The sequence below is a fragment of the Nyctereutes procyonoides genome, unplaced genomic scaffold, assembly GCF_905146905.1.
Source record: "Nyctereutes procyonoides isolate TBG_1078 unplaced genomic scaffold, NYPRO_anot_genome, whole genome shotgun sequence".
NCBI classification, from domain to species: Eukaryota; Metazoa; Chordata; class Mammalia; order Carnivora; family Canidae; genus Nyctereutes; species Nyctereutes procyonoides.
In genome coordinates this window covers 31,087,112-31,113,475 of record NW_026575125.1, presented here as the reverse complement: position 1 = coordinate 31,113,475, position 26,364 = coordinate 31,087,112, and the positions used below count along the sequence as shown (strand labels likewise).

The 26,364-nt window shown below is 36.3% G+C and overlaps 1 protein-coding gene across 1 annotated transcript in view; it reads right to left on the bottom strand.

Annotated features, from left to right (window-relative positions):
- Positions 1 to 26,364, bottom strand: part of CFAP47 (cilia and flagella associated protein 47) — a 491,966-nt gene that overhangs the window by 444,431 nt on the left and 21,171 nt on the right. Inside the window, exons 6-13 of the mRNA XM_055338249.1 lie at positions 25,850 to 26,010; positions 24,078 to 24,205; positions 21,146 to 21,381; positions 12,942 to 13,131; positions 11,978 to 12,191; positions 4,569 to 4,721; positions 3,713 to 3,896; positions 3,519 to 3,615 (exon numbers count right to left, since the gene is read on the bottom strand). Coding sequence (XP_055194224.1) covers positions 3,519 to 3,615; positions 3,713 to 3,896; positions 4,569 to 4,721; positions 11,978 to 12,191; positions 12,942 to 13,131; positions 21,146 to 21,381; positions 24,078 to 24,205; positions 25,850 to 26,010 — 1,363 coding nt within the window. The remainder of the gene's footprint in view (positions 1 to 3,518; positions 3,616 to 3,712; positions 3,897 to 4,568; positions 4,722 to 11,977; positions 12,192 to 12,941; positions 13,132 to 21,145; positions 21,382 to 24,077; positions 24,206 to 25,849; positions 26,011 to 26,364) is intronic.

Here is a 26,364-nt window from a genome sequence, read left to right as displayed (position 1 = left end):
TGGAGCCTGATATGCTGCTCAATCTCACAACCCTGAGATCATGACCTGAGCCCAAATCAAGAGTTGGATGCTGAACCAACTGAGCCACCCAGAGGGACCCACCTTATTTTTTTAAAATATAAATACAGAGCAAAATTTTCTGAAACTGTAATCTTGACAGTACCAGTCCCTGCTCTGTGCAGAGGCTCAAAAAACACTTTCAAGGTATAAAAATAAGAGTGTTACAAAATTCCCACCATCAGAGTTGCTGACCTTGTAAACTCACCCAAGGGCCCTTTCCCCAGAGAAAGGGTCATTATTAACAAAATCAGGACACCAGGTGAAGAAGAGAGAGAAGCTGGTGGAGGAGTTGCAGAGGAGACACTGGACACACTGTCTTCTAACTTTGTTCCTTTTGAATGTCTATAGATTTGCTTATCTGGTTAATCAGTTACCACTTTGGAAGACACAAAGCATTTACCACCCAATAATGAAAGGTAAGTCCCTGGGTCTATAAAGCCCAATACCTGTCATGTGCCTGGCACTAAAGAAAGGCACAGTAAACGATGTTTAACCTGAAATGAACTGCATACACAACCCCAGACAGGCAAGGAACTAATGAGTTCCCAGTCTGGCACGCCCAGGGGCCTCACTGTCACTATGTAGCAGGGAGGTTTGGCTCCAGTGCTATTACAGCACTGAGTTCTATTTCCCATTCAGAACCCTCTGTGAATTATAGGAAATTCCAACTCTTTTTACCAGTCTATGTCACCTGCTTTTCTCAGAGTCAGATCCTGTTTTCGGCATTTCCCACGGAACTCACTTATCTGAGATTTGACCACTAACCAGTCATAATAGGCCATCACCAACCAGAAATTTAAGTACTTCTTATTTGTTGCCTCTGACCTTGCACCTCATTGGCTATCACCTTTAGCCTGGATAATAAAAGAAATGGTATTTGATGTTTTGTGTACTGGGTTCTCCCTAGAGGGAGAATCAGCACATTCATACCAATTAATCATGGTCTACCCAGATCTCCTTCAGGGCCACTCTAACCCTATCTACAATGAAATGCAAACTTCTTCTTCAGACTATTATAGACTATTATTTAACCATAATCATTCTTTAATAGGCTTGGTGAAAATGACCTAGGAAGGGACACTGTTCAACCTCTCCAAAGGGAATTGTCACTTGTTTCTTAACTCTTGCCTAGGGATGTTGTCAAAATAATAATTACCTCGATGGCAAACATTTAGAGAAGGTCAACATCATGACCTGAGCTTTCAATACTGATTAGGGCAAGCAAGAGATCAAGAAGCAAAACACACAAAGTGGGTCTTAATAAGATCTGATTCAGGGATGCCTGGGTGGCTCAGTGGTTTGGCATCTGCCTTCCACCCAGGGCGTGATCCTGGAGTCCCAGGATCAAGTCCCACATTGGGCTCCCTGCATGGAGCCTGCTTCTCTCTCTCTCTCTCTCTCTCTCTCTCTCTCTCTCTGCCTGTGTCTCTGCCTCTCTCTCTCTCTCTCTCTCTCTCTCTCTCTCTCTCTGTGTCTCATGAGTAAATAAATAAAATCTTTAAAAAAAAAAGATCTGATTCATATCCATAATAGCCAAAGCAATCTTGAAAAAGGCAAATTTGGAGGATTTACACTTAACCAATTTCAAAACTTACTCTAAAGGTACAGTATCAAAGACAGTTATAGACCTATCATAAGGATAGACATACAGATCAATGGAATAGAAGTGGATTCTAGAAATAAATGCTGATACATATAGTTGATTGATTTTCAGCAAGAGTGCTAAGGCAATTCAATGAGGAATGACAGTATTTTCAACAAATGGTGCTAGAACAATTGAATATCCCCATAAAACAATATGAATTTAGGCTCTTAACTCACAATATAAAAATTAACCCAAAAGGAGTTGTAGTCCTAAATATAAAATTATAAACATTTTAGAAGAAAACAAGAGAAAATATTTGTGACATTGAGTTAGTTACAGATTTCTTGGGTATGAAATCAAAAGCATGATCTATAAAAGAAAAAAATTGTAATAAAAAAGTTTTAATTGATAAATTCAATTTATTTCTTTTAAAGATTTCATTTATTTATCTGAAAGAGGGAGAAAAAGGGAGAGAGAAAAAGCATAAGCGGTGGGTAGCAGCAGAAGGAAAGGGAGAAGCAGACTCCATGGAGCAGAGAGCCCAATGTGGGGCTTGATCCCAGGACCTGAGATCATGACCTGAGCCAAAGGTAGATGCTTAACCGACTGAGCCAACCAGGTAGCCCAAATTAAATTTTGCTTAAAGTAAAAACTTCTGTACTTTAAACACTATTTGAAAACTAAAAAAAAAAAAAAAAAAAAAAAAAAGCCACAGGCTTTGGAAATCAAATATCTGATAAAAAGACTTGTATCCAGGATATATAAACAATACTTACAACTCTACAATAAGAAGGCAAATATTCAAATTAAAAATTGGGCTAAGAATTTGAAAAACACTCCTCCAAAGGAGATGCACGTCTATTTAAATGAATGAAAATAGGGGTGCCTGGATGTCTCAGTCAGTTAAGCGTCTGCTCAGGTTGTGACCCTAGGGTCCTAGGATAGAGCCCCATGTCAGGACTCCCCTGCTCAGCAGGGAGTATGCTTCTCCCTCTGCTCCTCCCCCTGCTTGTGTTCTCTCTCTCCCCTTCTCTCTCTCTCTCTCTCAAATAAATAAATAAAATCTTTTTTAAAATGCATGAAAATATATTCTACATCCTAGTCACAAGGAAAATGCAAATCAAAACCACAGTGAGAACATTTCACACCACCAAGATGGCTATGATCAAAAAAGAGAGAAAATAACATATGTTGGTGAGAATGTGGAGTAACTTTAACCCTGGCGCTCTATTGGTGGGATTGTAACTTGGTGCACTTTGGAAAGTTTTTGGCACTTTCTTTAAATGTTAGAAATCTAACATACTACTCAGCAATTCCACTCCTAGCAATCTAACCAAAAGAAATGAAAACATATGTTCACTCAAAGAATTGTATATGAACATTTATAGCAACATCATTCACAATAGCCTCAAACTGAAAACAGCTCATGTCCATCAACTGGTAAATGGATAAACAAAATGTGGTATTCCCATAAAATGAAGTGCTATTTAGACATAAAAAGGAACAAAATATTTATACCTATTTATACCTATTGGATAAACCTCAAAAACATTATGCTAAGTAAAAGCCTCAATATAAGAAAGACTACATATTATATGATTCCTTTTATTCAGAAGAGGCAAATCCAAAGTGAGAGAACATTCATTAATGGTTGCCTGGGGCTAAGGGTGGGATTTGAGAGTAAATGCATATGGTCCTGAGGGTGATGGCAACATTCTAAAATTGAATTATGATTATGGTTGCATAATCCCTTAAGTTTACTAAAGTTCAGTGACTTCCATACTTTAAACGGGTCAATTTTATGGAATAGAAACTATACTTCAATAAATCTGTTAAAAAACAAAGGCTATAATAGCTTTTTATAGATGCTTACCAACAATTACTTGATGAATTTGCTTTGGTGTCAGAATCAAGCTGCAATCATGTTTTTCATGGGGTGTGAATGGATCTGATTTAAGTCCTTTGAGAACCTGTGGGAAAATATTACTCCAAAATTAATTTTTAATATTAGCAAAAGATATTTTAAGAATTCTTATGGCTTAATGAAATGTAAAATATTGCACATGCCTTTCTTCTCAGAGCCTTTGTCTCCTTGGATTCTATATTTCTGGTATTTAGTAACTGGTTAGGTTTGATCCGACACTGTGAAGATGATTCCTCTTCTATTTCCGTTTCTGAGAGTGAGGGTGACTTTAGACCTGATGCTGGCTGTAATCCTATGTCTATATCATTATATGAATACATGCATTCCCTATTGAAATCATAATAATAATGAATTGAGGCCAATAGTTTTAGAAAATACACAGGCAAATCCCAACATTGCCCATAGCACGTGATGCTGTGCTACCACTTACAAGAATGATGCACTAATCTGCATAAAACTGCCTTCTGCTGAGAAGACCTCATTCTCAAAGACCTCACCAAGGAAGTCATTCCCACCCCACCACACCCAAGGACAGTTCACAATCGATGGCTGATAGAGAACACAAAAGACAAGCCCCTAAAAAAAAAAAAAAAAAAAAAAAAGGACAAGCCCCTTTGGTTCAATGCAGGAACATCTATGTGGGATAATTTATGCTTCAAGAGACCCTAAGCATCAGGCTGAGTGTAAGTGTTATCTGAAACACGTCATTTCTCAGTTCCCTCCCCTGCCCTATCCTGCTTTCCTCCTCTTGGTTCTCCTAAAAGAACACTGTGCTAGAATCCCTGTCTCAAGAATTGCTTCTGGGGAAACCCAGTATAAGACATTCCCAAACCAAAAGTAAGGAGGAAATAACTGCAGTTAAAATAGTACAAGGTTTTGCCATTTTCCTATATGAAAAGGTCATTTAAATCACTAAAAAGAAACTAAGGAGTAAAGAAAAAAATCTTGCTCTCCAGGCACCATGATCTGTTTCATACTCTTTGAGGAAGTGAACTTTACCTCTCTGCTTGTTTCTGCAGGCGCACACTTCTTAGATGCTTAATGTATCCTGCATAATAGTTTCCATGAATTTGCTTTTTAATTCTTTCAAATTTAGTATACGCAAAATCAGGATCCACATAGTTATATCTTGGAATCTTTGTGAAAATCGTCCTACAAGATGAGCAAGTTACATTAATATTTATATATTTGCATTTATTCAATCAGTCTCTATTGAGTGTCTCCTATGCAAGGGGCTAAGCACAGAATGGTGAATAGGGCAGGTCATAGTCCTTACCCTCAAATCCTCTTACATAGTGAAACATCATTACATATAGAACTAGAATAATTCCTAATTTTCTTCTTAACCTAATTAGAGAAAATTCTTAAGGTCACAGGACTTCAATGGTGCCTACCCTAAAACTACTCTTGAGGAATGAGTCAAGTAAGCCATTTGGAGAGTTCTAGATTTACATGTGGGACTAGATCTGAATCTGATTAGTGTTTCCTAAGAGTTAATTACTTTTAGATTATTGTGATCAAAATTAGTAAAATGTATATAATCATAAATCCTTTTATTAAGCATATTAATTTTTTAATATCTCAAAGCTTTTGCAATTAACCATCAATGGTAAATCCATAGAGAGAAATCAATCCATAAATGAATTACAACTGCTTTACATCTCATGTTCACTCATCTAAATTCATACTCTTCCTTTCACTCACCATATATTTTCCATAAAAACAAAATGTATAATAATTTTTTTTATTTTTTTTCAAAATGTATAATAATTATTCACATCTTCTGACTTTGGTCTGTCTCAATTCTCATCAAATGTTATCAATCATTAAGATTCTCACCCTCAATAATTAACTCAAGTATAAATCTATTAGCCACACAAATGAAATATATTTCCCCCTGTTCTTAACAAGCCCTCAATGACAACAGTAACATAATTTTAACTGAACAACAGTCTTTAAGAGAGTTAGGCAATGAGGCACCTGGGTGACTCAGTGGTCTGCCTTTGGCTCAGGGCATGATCCTGGGATCCTGGGATGGAGTCCCACATCAGGGTCCCTGAAGGGAACCTGTTTCTCCTTCTGCCTATGTCTCTACCTTTCTCTGTGTGTCTCTCATGAATAAATAATAAAATCTTTTTAAAAAGAGAGAGAGTTAGGCAATAAAAGAGAAATAAACGATTTGCTATTCAAAGAGAGTTGTTGAAAAGACCCCCAAGAACCAAAGCAAATCTTGAGAAGAACAAACCTCGAGGTATCACAATTTCAGATTTCAAGATATACTACAAAGCTACAATAATCAAGACAATATGGTACTGGCAAAAAAAAAAAAAATTGAGGGCCAAGAAATAAATCCATGCTCATACAGTCAATTAATCTTCCTCAAAGGAGGCAAGAACATTCGATGAGGAAAAGATAGTCTCTTCAATAAATGGTACTGGGAAAACAGGACAGCTACATGCAAAAGAATGAAATCGGACCACTTTCTTAGACCATACACAAAAAAAACTCAAAATGGATTTAAAATTTAAACTTGAGACTTGAAGCCATAAAACTCCTAAAAGAAAACATAGGCAATAATCTCTTTGACATCAGTCTTAGCAATATTTTTCAAGATATATCTCCTCAGGTAAGGGAAACAAAAGTAAAAATAAACTATTTGATTGCACCAAACTAAAAAGCTTTTGCACAGTGAAGGAAACCATCAACAAAATGAAAAGGCAACCTACTGAATGGGAGAAGATATTTGCAAATGGTATTTCCAATGAAAGGTTAATATCCAAAATATATAAAGAACTTAACACACAAAAAAATAATAATAATCCAATTTAAAAATGGGCAGATGACTGGAATAGACATTTTTCCAGAAAAAGACATAGAGATGGCCAACAGACTCATGAAAATGTGTTCAACATCACTAATCATGAGGGAAATAAAAATCAAAACCACAATGAGGTGTCATCTTAGATATTTCAGGATCCTAGTATTAAAAAGACAAGAGATAACAAGTGTTAATGAGGATGTGGAGAAAAGGGAACTGTCCTTCAGTGTTGGTGTGAATGTAGATTAGTACAACCACTGTGGAAAATGGTATGGAAGTTCCTTAATAAATTAAAAACAGAAATACACACAGAATACAGACAATAAGAAGAAATAAAAAAAACATTCAAATCAGTAAGGAAGTAGTAAAACTTTCACTATTTGCAGGTGACATGATATTAAATATAGAAAACCTGAAAGACTTCACCAAAAAATTGCTAGAATTGATACATATATTGAGCAAAATCACAGGACACAAAATCAATGTACGGAAATCTGTTGCATTTTTATAAACCAATAATGAAGCAGCAGAAAGAGAAATTAAGAAAAAAATTCCATTTGCAATTATACCCAAATTAATAAGATACCTAGGAATAAGTCTAATCAAAGAGGTGAAAGACTTGTAGTCTGAAAACTATAAAACACTGATGAAAGAAATTGAAGATGACACTAAGAAATGTAAAGACATTCTATGCTCAAGGATTGGGAGAACAAATATTGTTAAAATGCTTATACTACCCAAAGCGATCAACACATTTAATGCAATCCTTAGCAAAATATCAACAGCATTTTTCACAGAACTAGAACAAATAATTCTAAACTTTGTATGGAACCAAAAAAGACCCTGAATAGCCAAAGCAATCTTGAAAAAGAAAAGCAAAGCTGGAAGTATCACAATTCTTGACTTGAAGCTATATTACAAAGCTGTGGTGATCAAGAGTATGGTATTGGAACAAAGACAGACATATAGATCAACAGAGCAGAAGTGAAAACCCAGAAATAAACCCACAATTACACGGTATATTAATCTTCAACAAAGTAGAAAAAAATATACAATAGGAAAAAGAATGCCTTTTTAAAAAAATGGTGCTGGAAAAAGTAGACAGCGATATGCAAAGGAATGAAAGTGGACCATTTTCTTACACCATACACAAAAATAAATTCAAAATGGAATAAAGACCTAAATGTGAAACTTGAAACCCCCATAAAAATCCTACAAGAGGGGATCCCTGGGTGGCTCCGTGGTTTAGCGCCTGCCTTTGGCCCAGGGCATGATCCTGGAGTCCCAGAAACAAGTCCCGCATCGGGCTCCCTGAATGGAGCCTGTTTCTTCCTCTACCTGTGTCTCTGCCTCTCTTTCTCTTTCTCTGTGTCTCTCATGAATAAATAAATAAAATATTTTTTAAAAATCCTAGAAGAGAATACAGGCAAGTAAGCTCATTGACATTGGCCATAGCAACTTTTTTCTAGATATGTGTCCTGAGGCAAGGGAAACAAAAGGGGGAAAAAAGCTATTGGGACTACTTCAAAATAAAAAGCTTCTGTGCAGCAAAAGAAAAAATCAACAAAACTAAAAGGCAACCTACGGAATGGTAGAAGATATCTGAAACCCCAAAAAGTGTTAATATCCAAAATATATAAAGAACTTATACAACTCAACACCCAAAAAATAAATAATTCAATTAAAAAATGTGCAGAAGACATAAACAGACATTATTCCAAAGAAGACATCCAGGTGGCCAACAGATACATGAAAAAACATTCATCATCACTATCAGGGAAATGTGAATTAACACTACAATGAGCGATCAACCCACATCTGTCAGAATGGCTAGAGTCAATAACACAAGAAACAACAGGTGTTGGTGGAGATGTGGAGAAAGGGGAAACCGATTGCACTCAGTGGGAATGCAAACTGGTGCAGCCACTCTGGAGAACAGTATGGAGGTTCCTTAAAAAATTAAAAATAGAACTACCCTAAGATCTAGCAATTGTTCTACTGGGTATTTACTCAAAGAACATAAAAACACTAATTCAAAGGGATACATGTACCCCTATGTTTACTGCAGCATTATTTACAGTGAAGATATGGAAGCAGCCCAATAGTCCATCAACTGATGAACAGATAAAGAAGATGTGGTATACATGTAGTATGGAATATTATTCATAAAAAAGAATGAAATCTTGCTATTTGCAACAACACAGATAGAGCGAGAGAGTATAATGCTAAGGGAAGTAAATCAGTCAAAGAAAGGCAAATATCACATCATTTTACATATGTGGAATTTAAGAAACGAATGAGCAAAGGGAAAAAAAGATAGACAAATCAAGAAACAGACTCTTAATTATAGAGAACAAATTGATGGTTACCAGAGGGGAGATTGGGGGGGGGGGGACAGAGTACAACAGGTGTTGGGGATTAAGGAGTATACTTGGTGTGATGAGCACCAGGTGATCTATGGAAGTGTTGAATCAGGGATCCCTGGGTGGCGCAGCGGTTTGGCGCCTGCCTTTGGCCCAGGGTGCGATCCTGGAGACCCGGGATCAAGTCCCACGTCAGGCTCCCTGCATGGAGCCTGCTTCTCCCTCTGCCTGTGTCTCTGCCTCTCTCTCTCTCTCTCTCTCTCTCTCTCTCTGTGACTATCATGAATAAATAAATTAAAAAAATCAAAAAAAATAATAAAAAAAGGAAGTGTTGAGTCACTATATTGTACACCTGAAACTAATATTACATTGTATATTAACTAACTGGAATTAAAATAAAAATTTTAGAAAAAGAATAAACTTCATGAAACACCTCTTCAGCTTGAGTAGGTGCTTTTTGTAATGTGCAAAATACAGAGGACAAAGTTTATTATGCTACTAAAACACTTTTCCTTATTTATTTGTTAAAAAATATTTACCTAATACCTATTATATGCCTGACACTTGAAAACACAGGACGTACTGTAGTAAACAAAAATTAGACAAAAATTCCTAACTTCTTTTATTTTTTTGTCAAAATAATTAATGAAATAGATTAGGAAATAAAAAAGCAATTATGGTTAACAATTTACTACATCATAAAATTTCATTACTAACTAATACTAACCAGAAAGTACTTAAATTTTGTAAGTCTATTAATATGGAAAAAAGTAAATTGAGAAAAATAATTTTGGCCATGTGGTAAATAGAAAATGTTCAGTTTTCTTCAAAAAAATCATAAAAACTTATCAAATTCAACAACCAAAAAACAAATAATCCAGTCAAGAAATGGGCAGAAAACATGAACAGACATTTCTCCAAAGAAGACATACAAATGTCCAATAGACACATGAAAAAATGTTCAACATCACTCTGTATCAGGAAAATACAAATCAAAACTGCAATGAGATATCCCCCATACCAGTCAGAATAGCTAAAATTAATAGGTCAGGAAACAAATGTTGATGAGGATGTAGAGAAAAGGGAACCCTCTTACACTGCTGGTGGGAATGCAAGCTGGTATAGCTACTCTGGAAAACAGTATGGAGGTTCCCAAAAAAGTTAACAATAGAGCTACCCTATGACCTAGCAACGGCACTACTAGGTATTTACTCAAAAGATACAAACATAGTGATCCAAAAGGGCACTTGCACTCCAATGTGTATAGCAGCAATGTTCAAAATAGCCAAACTATGGAAAGAGCCCAGATTTCCATCAACAGATGAATGGATAAAGAAGATATGGTGCATATATGTGTATACACACACACACACACACACACACACACACACACACACTGGAATACTACTTAACCATAAAAAATAAAATCGTACCATTTGTAACGATATGGATAGAACTAGAGGATATTATGCTAAGTGAAATAAGTTAATCAGAGAAAGACAATTATATGATTTCACTCATATGAGGAATTTAAGAAACAAAACAGGGTCATAGGAGAAGGGAGGGAAAAATAAAATAAAATGAAATCATAAAGAGAGACAAACTTTAAGAGATTCATAACTATAGGAAACAATCTGAAGGTTGCTGGAGGGGAAGTGGATGGGGGGATGGGATAACTGGGTGATAGGCATTAAGGAGTGCATGTGATATAATGAGCACTGGGTATATGAAACTGATGAATCACTGAACTCTACCTCTGAAATTAATAATGTACTATATGTTAATTAATTGAATTTAAATAAAATAAAATTTTAAAAAATCTAGTGGAACTAGTAATACAATATAAGTTACCTAAATTGAATTTAAATGATTTTTTTTAAATCTGGCATTTTTAGATATAATTAAGACTGATTTAGACAGAAAAATATTAATATCAAATTAACATATGTCTATACAAGCATATTTATATAAGCATAGGAAAGAACTACAGGGCACCTGGGTGGCTCAGTCAGATAAGCATGAACCCCGGGGTTCCTGGGATCAAGTCCTGCATTGGGCTCCCTGCTCAGTGGGGAGTCTGCTTCTCTCCCTGCCCTTCCCCCCTGCTTGTGATTTCATTCTCTCTCTCTCACTCTTTCTCTTTCTCAAATAGATTTTTTAAAAACTTTTTTAAAAAAGGAAAGAACAGAAAAGGATACATTTAAAAACTGCTTCCAATAGATACTTCTGTATGGGAGGGAGTGCAATGAGTCAGAGGGAGAGATGAGTTTTCCTTCTTTATACTCTAAAACTATTTAAAATGGAGTCTGGGTGATTTTTTCACTCCTATGTTTCATGGTACTTGTCAAACAAAGAGAGATAGAAAGGCTGGTATGAATAAAATTTGTAAAATAAAATAATAAGACTGACTATTCAAAAACCCAGAATTTTCCAATTGTGGATAATGAAATAATTACGGCCTAAAAATCAAATAATAGTGCAAGAACATGTCTGTAAAATTAAGTGAGCTCAATAACTCACCAAAGGCAAAAAGAGAAGTAGAGAAAATCCAGAGACATCATCAAGTTTAGATAGTATAATGTCTAAAGCAGTGCATAAGCAGGCAGAAAAGAAACTCATTTCCATCTCAAATGTGTAAAAATCAGGATGTCTAGATTTCTTCTCACTAAGCACTTGTAAGGTAGTAATTTCTTTGAGGTTTACATCGATTTAAATTGAGGTCTAACATCACTTTTGATCCTAATTGGTGAGGTTTTATTTAGTTCAGTTTGGAAAAGGTCATAAGAAATGTGACTTTGAGGAGAACAATGATGACAAACATAATGATGATGATGATGACAATGACTGGTTTTTCACAATTGCTAATGTTTATTTTTATCTTAAATAAATTCAAACTATCAGCCATACCTAATGAACATGACTATTCTGAGAACTTGATATATTTCTATAATTCCATACTTTTCAACAGCATATTTTAATAATCATCTGATAAACCATTTCCTCTCAAGTACACAGTACAGGTAATGAGAGGTCAGACAAAGCAAATACAGTAGAACTAAATAACCATCACCTCCAATGTTAAACAAATTAAGAGAGAGAAAATAAAATGTTATTACTATTATTATTATCATCATAATTAATTTGTTACAGCAGGACCTGCTAAGACCTGCATATCATGTTGGTAAGTGTGCCTTTCAAATTTTCTGGGTTTTAATATAACGTGTTACCTGAAAATTTTATCCTGGTCTTCAGACCTGATACTTGTAGCTCGGTCATTGGGAAAGGCTATCAATGCATCCTTCATTGACTCTTTACATAAGCGATGATTGTGAAGGCGTGTCATGGTTGATTGAAGCATTGCAACAGGTGCACGGTCTTTGTATTTTGGCAAGTCTCTGACCACAAACTGTCCCACAGGATTAGTAACCAAAGGGGATATACCTTTTATAGAATTGAATATTAAGTTAAATACAGTTTTTAGAATTTCAGCTTTCCAAATAATATCCATGTATTAATACACTACACCACTGGTTCTAACCCAAAACTAAATCCCTAACCAAACATATTCAGAAAATATAAGTAATTTATCTAATAAATGGGCCTACATAAAACAGTTTAGCAAAATATTGCATGCATAAAAAACATACTAACTTGAAGGAATGGGTTAGCCTATATGACACAATTTTTTATCGATCAAAGAATATCAGCAATTTCATGTGGCTCAATGTATAAAAAATAATTGAGTTTTTTTTTAAATAATTGAGTATTAAATGAAATAGCAGCAACAAGAAAACCCATGGAATGGTCAAAACTAGTTTATATTATAGACTCAAACAAAAATGTAGAAGAACAAAGCATAAAAACCATTAAAATATTGAATAAATTTTATAGATCACTAAACCAGTGTTTTAAATTATAATCCTCAAAATGGCAGCATCAGCAACTGTCAGGGACAAGCTAGAAATTCAAATCTTTAGGTTCTAACAAAGACCTAATTAACAATCAATTATGGGATATAGACCAGTGAGATTTATTTTAACTAGCCTTCTAGTGATTTTGATGCATTCAAAAGGTAAGAACCACAAGATCAGACCACATTTGATATACATAGCTAAGCAATTGGTGTGTTAAAATAATCCTATATAACCTTATTTTTAAAAAAAAAAAAAAAAGGTATCCACATTAGCTTACCAGGATTAATTTTCATCACAACTTTCTTGGTGGAAGGTTTACAGGTGCTTTTGAAATATAAATATATTTGATGAAAAGGTTTCAGAGATGAAGACTGCAAATTTTCATCTGCCACTGTGCCAATAACCTCTATCAACTGCTTTACTTTAAAGACTCCTACTTGATGTGGAATGAATGAACATGTCACATTCTAAAAAAAGAAAAAGTAACCAATTGCTGTAGGCTGAATGTTTGCAAACCCCAAAAACTCATATGTTTAAACCTAATGCCCAATGTGATGGAATTAGGAGAAAGGGCCTTTGGGATGTGGTTAGATCATGGGATTAGTGGTCTTATAAAAGAGGCCTCACAGAGCTCCCTAGACTCGTCTAGCATGAGAAGACTACAACCAGGGGTAGCCCGGATGGCTCAGTGGTTTAGCGCCTCCTTCAGCCCAGGGAGTGATCCTGGAAACCGGGGATAGAGTCCCATGTTGGGCTCCCTGTGTGGAGCCTGCTTCTCCCTCTGCCTGTGTCTCTGCCTCTCTCTCTCTCTCTCTCTCTCTCTCTCTCTCTGTGTGTGTGTGTGTCTCATGAATAAACAAATAAATAAAATCTTAAAAAAAAAGAGAGAGAGAGAAGACTACAACCAGGAAGAGGACCCTTCCCTGACCATGCTGGCACCTTAATCTAGGACTTCTAGCCTACAGTACTGTAAGGAATAAATTTCTGTTGTTTATGAACCATGCAATCTATGGTATTTTGTTATAGCAGTCCAAATGAATTACAAAAATAATATTATATTGTTGGAAAAAATAAAAAGCAAATAAAAAACTGTTTATAAAATATTTAAGGAGAGCTAGTCCATCACTGTAATATAAAAGTGGCTTAGAAATACCATATACAGTATTGACAAACCCTTAAGATATATATTATTGGAAAAGTATTTAAGAAAAAATTAAAAACAATGGTATCGAAGCATGTCCAGAATAGCAAATCAAGGATATCCAAATATCTACTCCTCCACAAAGAGAAAGAGACCACTGGAATAATCGTCAAAATCAACTTTACATGTATTTAAAAATTACCCAAAAGCTTATAAAAATCCAAAGAGTATTTAAGAATAAAACAGCCGAATCCCTGAAAGAATAACAGGTTTTGTGGCACTTTTGTACACTGTAATCCCATCCTCCTAGTCCCTGTTTTGAGATCTTGAAAAACAACAGCCTTGTAACTATGGCAGCTGTAAAAACTATTAGCCTAACTCAGGGAAGGAAAAGATTGGGTTTGCAGGTCTCCAAAAATCCTATCCCCAGAGATTGTCCCTATTTGTCCTGTCTAGAAGCTAGCTAAAAACTCTAAGAGTATATCTTTAATTGACCTGGTTCAGGGGTCATTCTTTGTAAACAACTCTCTCTCCCCCTAGTTTTATGCGCTCTTCCCCTACCCTTGCCCCATCAAAAATTCAGCAGCAATTGCTAAACATCACAGCAACTTGAGGTTGCATTACTATTTAAGGCCAATAAGAGGCAAAACAAACCAAAACAAACAAACAAAAAAAAAAAGGAAAAAGAAAGGAACCCAAAACATTCAGATGATATTTGAAAAGCTCTGACATATTTGTGGGAATTTAGATCACCATACACATGTGTAGAACAATGTATATGCCCAGGAAATATTTGAGAAAGCTCTGATTTCTGACTTCTGACTGACTTTGAGACTCTGTACAAGATGAAATTAAAGACCAAAAAGAGCTATAAACTACCTGACAGAACAATGAAGATATGCTTTACCCAATACACCTACACAAAGGTTCTTGGCAACGGCTTTGAGACTTATTATTAATTCAAGGAATTTAAGAGAAGCTCTGCCCAATCATTAGCTAACCCATAAATTAACTGAGCAGATTCTTGTTTGGCTACACATAACAAAGATAACAACCTTTATAGACTCTCGTCTAGAAAGTCACTAAAGAAAAAGAACAACAAAAACAAATAGTGATAACAATAAATCTTGGGAACTATCGAATTTCAGAATTGACAAATTATATCATTTAACATGCCCAGTTTTCAACAAAAAATCATGGGACATGAAAAGAAAGAGAAAAAATGTGGCCAATACACAGAAAAAAAAATGCAATAAATAGAAACTGTGCCTGAAGAAACTCAGATGTTGAACTTACTAGACAAAGATGATAAGTTGACTATTATAAATACCCTCAAAAGACTAATGGAAAACATGTCTAAAGAATTAAAGGAAGACACCAAAAGCAAAGGCAACAAAAATAAAAATAAACAATAAATAAAGTAGGGCTTCATCAAACTTAAAAGCTTCTGCACAGCAAAGGAAACCATTAACAAAATGAAAAGGTAACCAATGAGATGGGAAAAAAATATCACTCATTAATTATCATCACATCAACATCACTAGTCATCATAGATGCAAATCAAAACCACAATGTGGTATCATGGAACACCTGTCAGAGCGGCTATTATCAAAAAACACAAGAAATATTAAGTGTTTAGCAATAAAATAAGAACAAAACATTGCCATTTTTTGACAACCTGGATGTACTTTGAGGGCTTTATGCTAAGTGAAATAAGTCAGACACAGAAATAGAAATACCATATGAATTCACTTCTATGTGGGATCTAAAACCAAAACACAAACAAAAAAACCAAGCTCATAGATACACAGTAGAGACTGGTGGTAGCTGGGGCAAGGGGAGGTAGATGGGCAAAATAGATGAAGGGAGTCAAAAGGTACAAATTTCCAGCTATAAAATAAATAAGTCATGAGAATATAACATACAGCATAGTGACTACAGTTCATAATACTGTATCACATATTTGAAAGTTTTGACAAGAATAAATCTTAAGAGTTATTATCACAATTGAAAAAAATATAATTATGTAGAGAGATAGATATTAAATAGACTTATTATGGTGATCATTTTCCAATATATACAAATATCATTACACTGTACACCTGAAACTAATGTTATGTGTCAAATATTTCTTGATAAAAAAAAGAATTAGAAAAGGTATGAAAACATACCACAAAATAGAGACTATCAATAAAGTAGAGAAATTGTTTAAAAAGAAAATAATGACAAGGATATATGGAAAACTCACAAATATGTTAAAATTAAATGGTACACTCCTAAATAACCAATGGGTCAAAGAAATCTCAGGGGAAATTAGAGAATACCTTGAGATAAAGGAAAACTGTAACACAACATACCAAAACTTATGAAATGCAGTAAAAGCAGTGATCAGAAGTAAATTTAATAGGCCTAGGGATCCCTGAGTGGTGCAGTGGTTTAGCGCCTGCCTTTGGCCCAGGGCGAGATCCTGGAGACCCGGAATCAAGTCCCACATCAGGCTCCCTGCATGGAGCCTGCTTTTCCCTCTGCCTGTCTCTCTCTCTCTCTGTGTGTGTCTCTCATGAATAAATAAATGAAATCTTTTTAAATAAATAAATAAATAAATAAATGCCCTTCAATCAGGGCACTTAGATTGCTCAGTCCATTGGGCATCTGCCTTCTGCTTGGTTTGTGATTCCAGGGTCCTGGACCAAGCCCCGCATTGGGCTGCCTGCTCAGCGGGGAGCCTGCTTCTCCCTCTCCTCCCTGCTTGTGCTCTCTCTCACTATTTGTCTTCTCTCACTCTCTCTCTCTTTCAAATAAATGGATAAAATCTTTAAAAAATAATATCAATAAAAAGCCTTTAATCAATAACCTAAATTTCCACTTTAGGAAATAGAAAAATGAACAACAAAGTAAGCCCAAAGTGAAGAGAAGAAAAGGAATGGTAACGAAAAAAGCAGTAATACATGAAATAAAGAACTAAAAGCAATAGAGACAATCAACAAATCTGAAACTATGACTTTGAAATGACCAACAATGAAAAATCATTAGCTAGACTCACCAAGCAAAAACAATAAAAGAGAAAAACTCAATTTGCTACAATTGAAAATGAAAGAGAGAATACCACTATCAACTTTACATCAATAAAAAGTGAGGGAACATCAAAATAAAAAGCTTCTGCACAGTGAAGGAAACAATTAACAAAACTAAAAGGCAACCTACTAAATGAGTGAAGCTATGTACAAATAACATACCTGATAAAGGGTTAGTATCTAAAAAATATAAAAAACTTATACAATTCAACACTCAAAAAACAAACAATCCAATTAAAAATGAGAAGACATTCTTTCTCCAAAGAAAACATACAGATGGCCAACAGATATATGAAAAGATATGCAAAATCACTCATCATCAGGGAAATACAAACCAAAACCACAATGAGACATCACCTCACATCTGTCAGAATGTCTAAAATCAACAACACAAGAAACAACAAGTATTGGTGAGGATGTAGAGGAAAAGGAACCCTCTTGCACTGTTGGTGGGAATGCAAACTGGTGCAGCCACTGTGGAAAACAGTATAGAGGTTCCTCAAAAAGTTAGAAAGAGAACTACCCAGTGATCCAGCAATTGCACTACTAGGTATTTACCCAAAAAATACAAAAACACTAACTCAAAAGTATATATACATGCCTATGTTTATTGCGGTATTATTTATAATAGCCAAATTATGGAAGTAGCACAAGTGTCCATCAATATGTGAATGGATAAAGATGTGGCACAAATATATTTTCAAATATATATTCTAATATATGTATATGCATATGTATACATATACATATATTAGAATATTATTCGGGCATATAAAGAATGAAATCTCACCATTTGCAGCAACATGGATAGAGCTAGAAAATATAATGCTTAGCAAAGTCAGTCAGAGAAAGACAAATACCATATGATTTCACTCATATGTGGAATTTAAGAAACAAATGAACAAAGGAAAAAAGAGACAAATGAAGAAACACATTTTTTTTCTAAGATTTTACTTATTTGTTTGACAGAGAGAGCACAAGCAGGCAGAGCACAAGCACATGGGACTTGACCCCAGGACCCTGAGATCACGACCCAAGCCAAATACAAATGCCTCAACTACTGAGCTAGCCAAGCACCCCCAAAGAAACATTTAACTCTAGAGAACAAACTGATGGTTACCAGAGGGGAGGTAGTGGGAGGAATGGGTGAAATAGATGGGAGTAAGGAGTGCACTTATCATGATAAGCACCGAGTAATGGATGTATGGAAGTGCTGAATCACTATATTGTACACCTGAAACTAATATAACAATGAATGTTAATTATACTGGAATTAAAAAACAATTTAATTTATAAAACGTATTTAAATAAAATAAGTTCATTTGAACAAAGTAGTTGATTTCAATAAATAGAAAACCAAAACTTGACACACATAGACACAAAAACAGTATGAGGTAATATGATGAACAAGTGTATGCCAACAAATTAGATAACCTAGATGATATGGACAAATTCTTAGAAATCTGCAAATTTGTTATTCTATAAAGACAGATTAAATCTATCCAACTTTGGGGGGATGGAAGTCATTCTAATGAAGCAGGAAGAGTTATAAATATAAGCAGGGAGCCTGTTGAGGGACTCCATCCCAGGACCCCAAGATTATGACCTGAGCCAAAGGCAGATGCTTAACCAAATGAGCCACCCAGGCACATCTGAATTATACACTTTAAATGTATGAATTTCGTGGTATGTCAATTATATTTCAATAAGCTAGTACTAAAAAGAATAATTTAGGTCACTTCTAAATAATCAAAGACTATCTGACCATGACCAACCTGTGCACACCACAGTCATCCAGCAATTCCATTTCCTATATTAACTTTTTATTAACTTGAAAGTTATTAGTGCTTGAGAAACCCAGAAACGCAGAGAGTTAAAAATTATATTAGGAACTTGGCTATCAGACACGTTTTGAAAGATGTGTGTGTCCTGGAGAAAATAGAGTTGGTAGATTTAAGCAAACTGACCTAAAAAAAGGCTAAGAAGCAGTTAAAAAGCAAACGTTTTACATAGTGGTTAACATCAGTTATTATTCTATAAAGACGGATTAAATCTATCCAACTTTGGGGGGACGGAAGTGAGTCATTCTAATGAAGTAGGAAGAGTTATAAATATAATCTGCGTGCATTTAAACATGTATACAATAGTTCCTGATTGCAACTGGGAGAAAGCTTCCATCAATAATTTTATGAGCCGTATCACAAAGCGGTGGAGAAAAGATGGTAACACAAGAATCCGAGGTGAAACTGGAAGCATTCATGCTTGCTACTGTTTAGAGCAAGGCTCCAAACTTTTTCTGTAAATGGCCAGACAGTAAATATTGTAGGCTTTATGGGCCATAGAACTGTAAAAATTAATAAAGGTAAACTTCACTAAAATGGAATCGGGAGGCCAGAAGGAGGAGCTCTCATGCCCTGCCACTAGACTTCAATTACAGGAAGAATCATGGATTGGAAAGAATCATGAGCTACTGGTCCCAACCGGAAAAGATGTACATTGCTTCTCCTATAAGAAATCGACTACCCCAGCAACTCAGCCAACAGAAAACTGTTGTCACCCTGAACTGCTTTTCTTCCATGGACTTTCCTTCAAGATAACCACTACCAACTTCCTCCTCCTCCATAAAATAACGTTCCTCTCTTTGGTTGTTGGACTAGCCTGTGGTTTTTGTCATAGCTTGTTTGCCCAAATTACAGTTCTTTGCTATTCCCAAGTAAATCCAGTTTGCTGGCAAAATGACTATCATATTTTTAAAGTCAACACAACTCTCTCACACCTATTCAACTTTGCCTTTGTAGTGTGAAAGCAGCCATAGGCAACAGACAATAAGAGCAGGTATGTTCCAACAACAGTTTACTTAAATCTGGCAGGCCAGATTTTATGGTCTAAACCTCCTGGTTTAGAGGACAAAGGCAAGAGTTCTCTGAGTAGTGAGAAAGAAGCTGGCCTGGTACTCACAGGTGTTCCTCAGAGTTAAGCTTGTCTGCTCCACACCAGCAGTTGCTCCACACCTAGGCCAGTTAAGGATCGTCAGTGGGGCTCTAGGAGGGCACGGAAGTGAGTCTACCACAGGTGCAGCCACAGCCATAAGGAGCTGAGCTGTGCCACCCGTGTCCCAGGGTGGCCCTGCTCTGCCCCCAGCACCGCCCATGTGGAAGCCCCATACTGATTGTGCAAGGGGATGGTGGGGTTGCGGTGGCAGGCTATTTCTCTGCTATACCAGCTGTGAGACAGTACAAGTCACTCCAAGACTATAAGCACCTGTGCCAAGACCCAAGCCTGTGCCAGGATCTGTTGACTCCCTACGCTCAGATAGCTCATAACTCACCTGATGCTGGCCTACTGATGACAAGCCTCCTGATATGAGCCTACCCCACACCCACTACCCCTCACTGTGCTGGTGACACAGAATGCCCATGACCAGTGGCGGCAGGATGCCTTTCACATCAGCTGCTGAAGAGCTAGCTGGGGGGGACAAGGAGCATGCACTCATGCAAAAGGTTGAGAAACTCACCCATCAGCAAGTCGTAGGACTATATATAGTGGCTAGTTTCCCCCAAACCACCTCACCTTGGCAAGGCCGGGAGCCCTCAGAGGCAAAACTGCCAACCCCCTCCCTCCTGTGGTGGGTTATAACTATAGCATGAGGCTACAGCCCCTGCCCTTGAGGCACTAGACTTCCATTTGTCCCACATGTGTGCATACCAGCTGGGGCAACCTTCAGTCTAGAGGTGAGGCCCAAAGTATCTTGCACCCCCTTTCAGCATCTCTGAGATTGGGACAAGTGCCTGGTTCCTACCTCCTTTTCACTTTTTGCAGCTATTGGCAGCTACTAGCTCAGGGGCATCATCCTTCTGGTCACTGGGTTCCACTGTCCTAGACAAAGGCTTTAGGACTTGTTTCTGTACCCACCAAAGAAAGGGGGGACTAAGGCTCCATGATGAATATTTAAGTTTAGGGGCTTGCCTCCTGAGACATTGATAAATAAATACTCCCTCAGAAAAAAAAAAATCCTGAGAAGCAATAACTATGTTTTCTACTTCTAAACATTCCCTACAGTGTCAAATGCTTTTCCTGCCACATGAAAGGCACTTAACAAATAATTATGGATACGGTATAAGTGCCAACACAAAAGTATTCATAACTAGGCCATAAAGAGATACAATTTATAATACTGGAACAAAATGAAATTTTTAATTCTTGCATGTCATTTTAGCGAATCTTAAAATATTTGAAGCATGTGAAAGCCTTGAATAATTATCTTACCTGGATACATCCTTCATCAATCCTGCCCTTCTCAGGATCAATTTTAAAATGTGTAGTCTTTTGAAAGCGGTACATCACAGGAAGTGAGTTGGATCGATTTTGCATGATACACAGAGTCTCTGAATGTTCACCCATGAAACAAGGTGCAAAATTAAGGACCTTTCCTGGATCAAAGTGTAGTAAGACAGGAAGTCCTGAGCCTGTCAGTGCTAATTCCACTTTCTGAAATCGATCACCTGGAAAAGCAATAATAGCTTTTTAACATAAAAAGTGTTGGGAATCCAAAATATATTTGCTTGGTCCAAAAGGTGTCATCTGAAAGACCTGAGGAGACATGAGTAGCTCATTCAATCTTTCATTCAACAAAATTATTAAGTGCGTTCTCTATGCCAAATACTCTTCTAGGCTGTGGGGATACAGCAGTGAATGAAACAGACACTGTTCCTGCTCTGGTGGACTTTATAATCTAGTGAGGTGACACTGGCAATAAAATAAGGAAATATGTAGCATTTCAGAGAGGATAAGTGCTATGGGGAAAAGTAATGTAGGGTGAAGGGGTACAGCATTTGTCACCCAAAAATATGCCTCTTTGGCATAAGGATTATTTTAAGCTGATTATTGTTATGTAACAGCAGACACAAGAAAAGCTCTGAAAACTACAGAGAAGAAACTCTTATCAAAGAATGCAGACACTTAAATCTGCATAACAACTATACCCTCCTTTACTGTGATTTGCCTGAAAACCTCCCATAACTGCCTGACCCACTACAACAACTTTTGTCTTTAGCTGGAGATAGTATTTAAAGTAATGGCTTGGGTCATTTTGGAGAATTACTCAGGTCTTTCCCACCTATAGAGGAGGCAAACTTGTCATTAAACTTCTATTTGTTTGGTTTTTCCCCCCCCCCCTTAATCTGTCTTTTATTAAGGGAGGCCTCAGTCAAGAACCTAGAGAGGTACCGGGGAAAATTATTTTCCTTCTCCTACAAGGGTAAGACAGAACACAATGTCTGAGGGCTGCTCCTTTATATGAGAAAGTCCAAAAAGGCATCTCTTGACAGGGAGACATTTAAGCAAAAAAATATAAAGGAACTCAGGAAGAAAATCCAGGAAAAGTACATTCCAGACAGACAGAAGAGCAAATACAAAGACTCTGAGATAGGAATTTCCTTGGCACATTCCAAAACCGTTAAAGAACCAAATATGGCTGGGTAAGAGTAGCAGAAGAAGGGTGAGACATGGTCATATTTAACATACAGTTTTAAGGGGAGAGTTAAAATTTGCTGATGGACTGGATATAAAATAGAAAATTGAACACAGTATGAACGAGAATGCTAAGGTCTTGAGCCTGAGCAACTGAAGTGATAGAATTGCCATTTCTTGAGACAGGAAAGGCTGTAGAAAAGACAGGTTATGGGGAAACCAAGAGGGTTTTTTTGGACATGTTAAGTTTGAGATGCCTAACAGATATCCAAGTGGAAATGTCTGCTAGGTCACTTAATGTATTTAGAAGTTCAGAGTAAAGACAAAGGAAGAAGTCTTGGATGTTTGAGATGAGAAGAGAAGGTGTGTGATACTGATCTATCGTGAGCAAGCAAATGAAAGGAGGAATGCAGCAGGAATGTTAACCATCTTAAAGGACCCACTGGGGGTTAGTGATTATAGATTAAAAAGTGAACCATCACAGCATGGTTTGGGTTTTTTTCCCAAAACAATTAGCTTCCCAGGTGCGGACCCAGGGTAGGCTAAGATTGAAATTTAATCAGATTAGAAGTTTGCCACTCAGTCACTATGGGATATGGGCCAAGAAACTTAACTGTACATGGAAAAGAGTGATTAAAATAATGAACAGAGGAATATAAGCTGGGCAATAACATAAGCATGAAGTTTTGGAGACACAGGAGAGAAGGCAAGAACTATAAACCATAGGGTTTAATTAAGTGAATGAACAGCTTTGCACGAAGAGCACTGTAACTAGAATCTAAAAGACAACTGTGAATTTTTCTTCATTGAAGCTCTTACTAGCCATCTCTAGACTCTAAATTACCTTTAAGGCAAACTTACCATCTCCATCACTCACCGTTCCAAACTAGGTTAACTTGCAAGACTCAAACAAATCTTCTATGATAGACAGGCAGAGTTCAAATCACAAACCATGACACAAATCATAGCAAAGCACTCAATTTCTGTCCTCGGAAAACAGTTCAACCCTGCTCAATGGTATTACTCATCCTGACACACAATTTTTCTCAACTCCTGACTTGCCATGGCTCATCTTTCTAGATCCAATCCCTCACCTGTCTCTATCTTTATTTTCTCTTTGATCTGTCTGGCTAAGCTGAATTCCAAGTCTGATTACATTTTTTCTCACTATAGCCCATCTAATACTACCTGAGAATATTAAAAAGGGCAGTGCATCTTGACATGTGGCCTGCAAGGTAAATGTACTTATCAATACCCTATAATAAGATATTGTACCCTATTCCTAGAGCTCTGGTTCTAGGTCTTATCCTTGGACTGTTACCATATGTAGATTCTAAGAGCTGAAGTTCTGGTAGAGATGGGAATGGGTTGTTTGTTCTATATTAATCTCTAAGAGAAAACATAGGCTTAAATGGGAAAAGAAGCCAGGTTGGTTCATGCATTTTCTTTTTTCATTCCTTAACTCTAGATCATCATGTTTATCTAATGTCATTTAAAAATAATGAAGTCATCTAAATTCTAACTTGAAAAATTATTATGTAAATGATTCTGTGGTTGACTTCTTCCTTAACATGCCACAAAAGACTTTTTAAGGTCTCTTGCATGTCTGCATTTTTGTTCTATTCAATAAGTATATATTTTTATTAAATTGCCTCTAAAATATGATATTCACACTTCTGAATAATTTAAACTGCTATACATTTGATGCGTATACTCATTTCATACTTACTTTTGATGGTTTTACTGTTATCGTCCCTCAAAAATCCATCTTTACTTCCCACAGAGTCAAATCTCAAAAAGACAGCATAGTCCTGCCTGTGCGAAGGATCATTATTCTTTTTACCGTTAATCATTAGCCTATAAAAAATTACAATCAATTATTTTTAAAGCAAAGATGATACACTCTATTACATCTCAATAAGGATCAACTCAATCCTTAAATCTATGCAAACTGATGAAAGTTCAGGAATAAAAATATAATTGTGATCCATTCTCTAAAATTACTGCCCAGATGTAGAGACTTGCCAAAAGAAGGCCACAAAACGTAAAGATTCCGAAAACGAGCTCATGACAACATCTGCAAGCCAAAAGTAATTTAAATATACTAAATTGTCAAGGCCCAGCTTCAATGTCACTTTCTATGTAAAGGCTTTTCTTTCCAAGCCGAGTTCGTGGCTACCTAAGGGCTCTGTTCAATTCCTACAATAGTCCTTGTTACCCCTGGATGTAACTGCAAACCTCCATTCCATATCTGTCTCCTCCTGTGGACTAAGCACATATTGCTAGCCACATACTCCATATTCTTAGCAGAACAAGCAATTTGGAGAACAGGATTTGATAACAGTCAAATCCTACCAGAGGAGAAAAGGAGAGGAAAGAAGGGAAGAAAGACCAAAGCCAGAGATGAGTTACCTCTAGACCTGCATGTTGAATGTCTTTCTTTGCCTTACCTGAAGTTCAGCTTTTTTATCAGTGGATACTCTAATACACACACACACACACACACACACACACACACACAAACACACACACACACACAAACACACACACACGCACAAAGATCGCTGTGAAATACTACATAGGAATGCAAGTAGCATGTTAAAAGCATATTTAACTAAGACTTCCAGTCATAATCAGACCTTGAAAAATAATATTTAGAATTTCAAAGATTCTGTGTTAAACAGAATCTTATACATTGGCCAAGGAAATTTCCTGCAGGAAAATATGATTCATGAGGCAATTACAAAATGTACAAATAGAACAATTACTTGATTTATTACCCTCCTTAAATTAAAATACAATTCGGTCTCCAACAATCGGTATCATCATCAAGTGACAGTTGCCCCAGAGAGAAGTACCTTGAACACTGCCTCCTCGCAAAGGTAAACATCCAGTTGGATCAATTGTTGCCGCCCCCACATGGCTACCTCTCCAGTAGAGCTGAAATTGCTACTATATATTTAAAACAGCATTTCCAAATATATTCTCAAACTAAATAACCAAACCAAGTACACAGAATTAGGAAAAATATACATTGGCAAAGGTCCTAAAAGTCTGTGTCAATTTCAGCAAGCAGAGGTGGTTGATCCCAGTAGCTGCTATAGGCTTCATATTCATGCTACTTAGCAAGTATTTTGCTGTGGCAAGAGCACTGCATCCTCTCTGGAGGCACCTAAACATACTGCATGCCACTGGCCATCACCTATTTCTGCAGGGACAATGGGGTCTTGCTGCACAGTCATCTGAGACTACAATCCAAAACAACACAGAACTTCCACTTCTACCAGGTCTAAAGAGATCTGTAATCTGACATGAAATATTTAGAACAAAATTTCTCAGTATTCAAAATAATGTTAACCATGTTGGAAACTTTAAGAGCCGTAATAAGAAAAAGCTGATTGGTACCTTCTGACAAGTTTTACTATTAAAGTCAATTTGATGAATGTATGATTGATATGCTTTCAATGAATAAAAAAACACAATAATTGAATTTTTGCTTACTTTGGGCTGAAACAAAATGTAATTGTAGTCTTTTGATAAGGCAGTAACCTCCCTTCATTAGGAACACAGGAGATAAAAGTGGTAATATCTATGTTCTTTGATTTTCTTAAGTAGGTAAGATTATTTAAAGCAACATCTGTTCTTTGGTGTATATTTGTGCCCTGTAATATAAAATCAGAAATAAAAAGAATATTATGGCAGAATGCAAATAAAATATTTTAAGAGGAGATCATAACATGATTGTTGAAATTTTAGTCTAGAAGATCGAGAATATGAATGTCTTTAAAGTAACATACATAAATTTGACCAAGGGACATCATAAAATTAAAGGAACTGTTGAAAAATTGATGAGAACAGAAATCCCCACAACTAGCTACTAATCCATAAGAAGCACTTGTCTGGTTTATTTCAGATACAGATCCCTATCAGTGTTCATTTAATTTACAGAATTTTTTGAGGTTGAAGACAAACGAAAGGGAATCAAATCCGTCCACATGTTAAAACATACTTAGAAA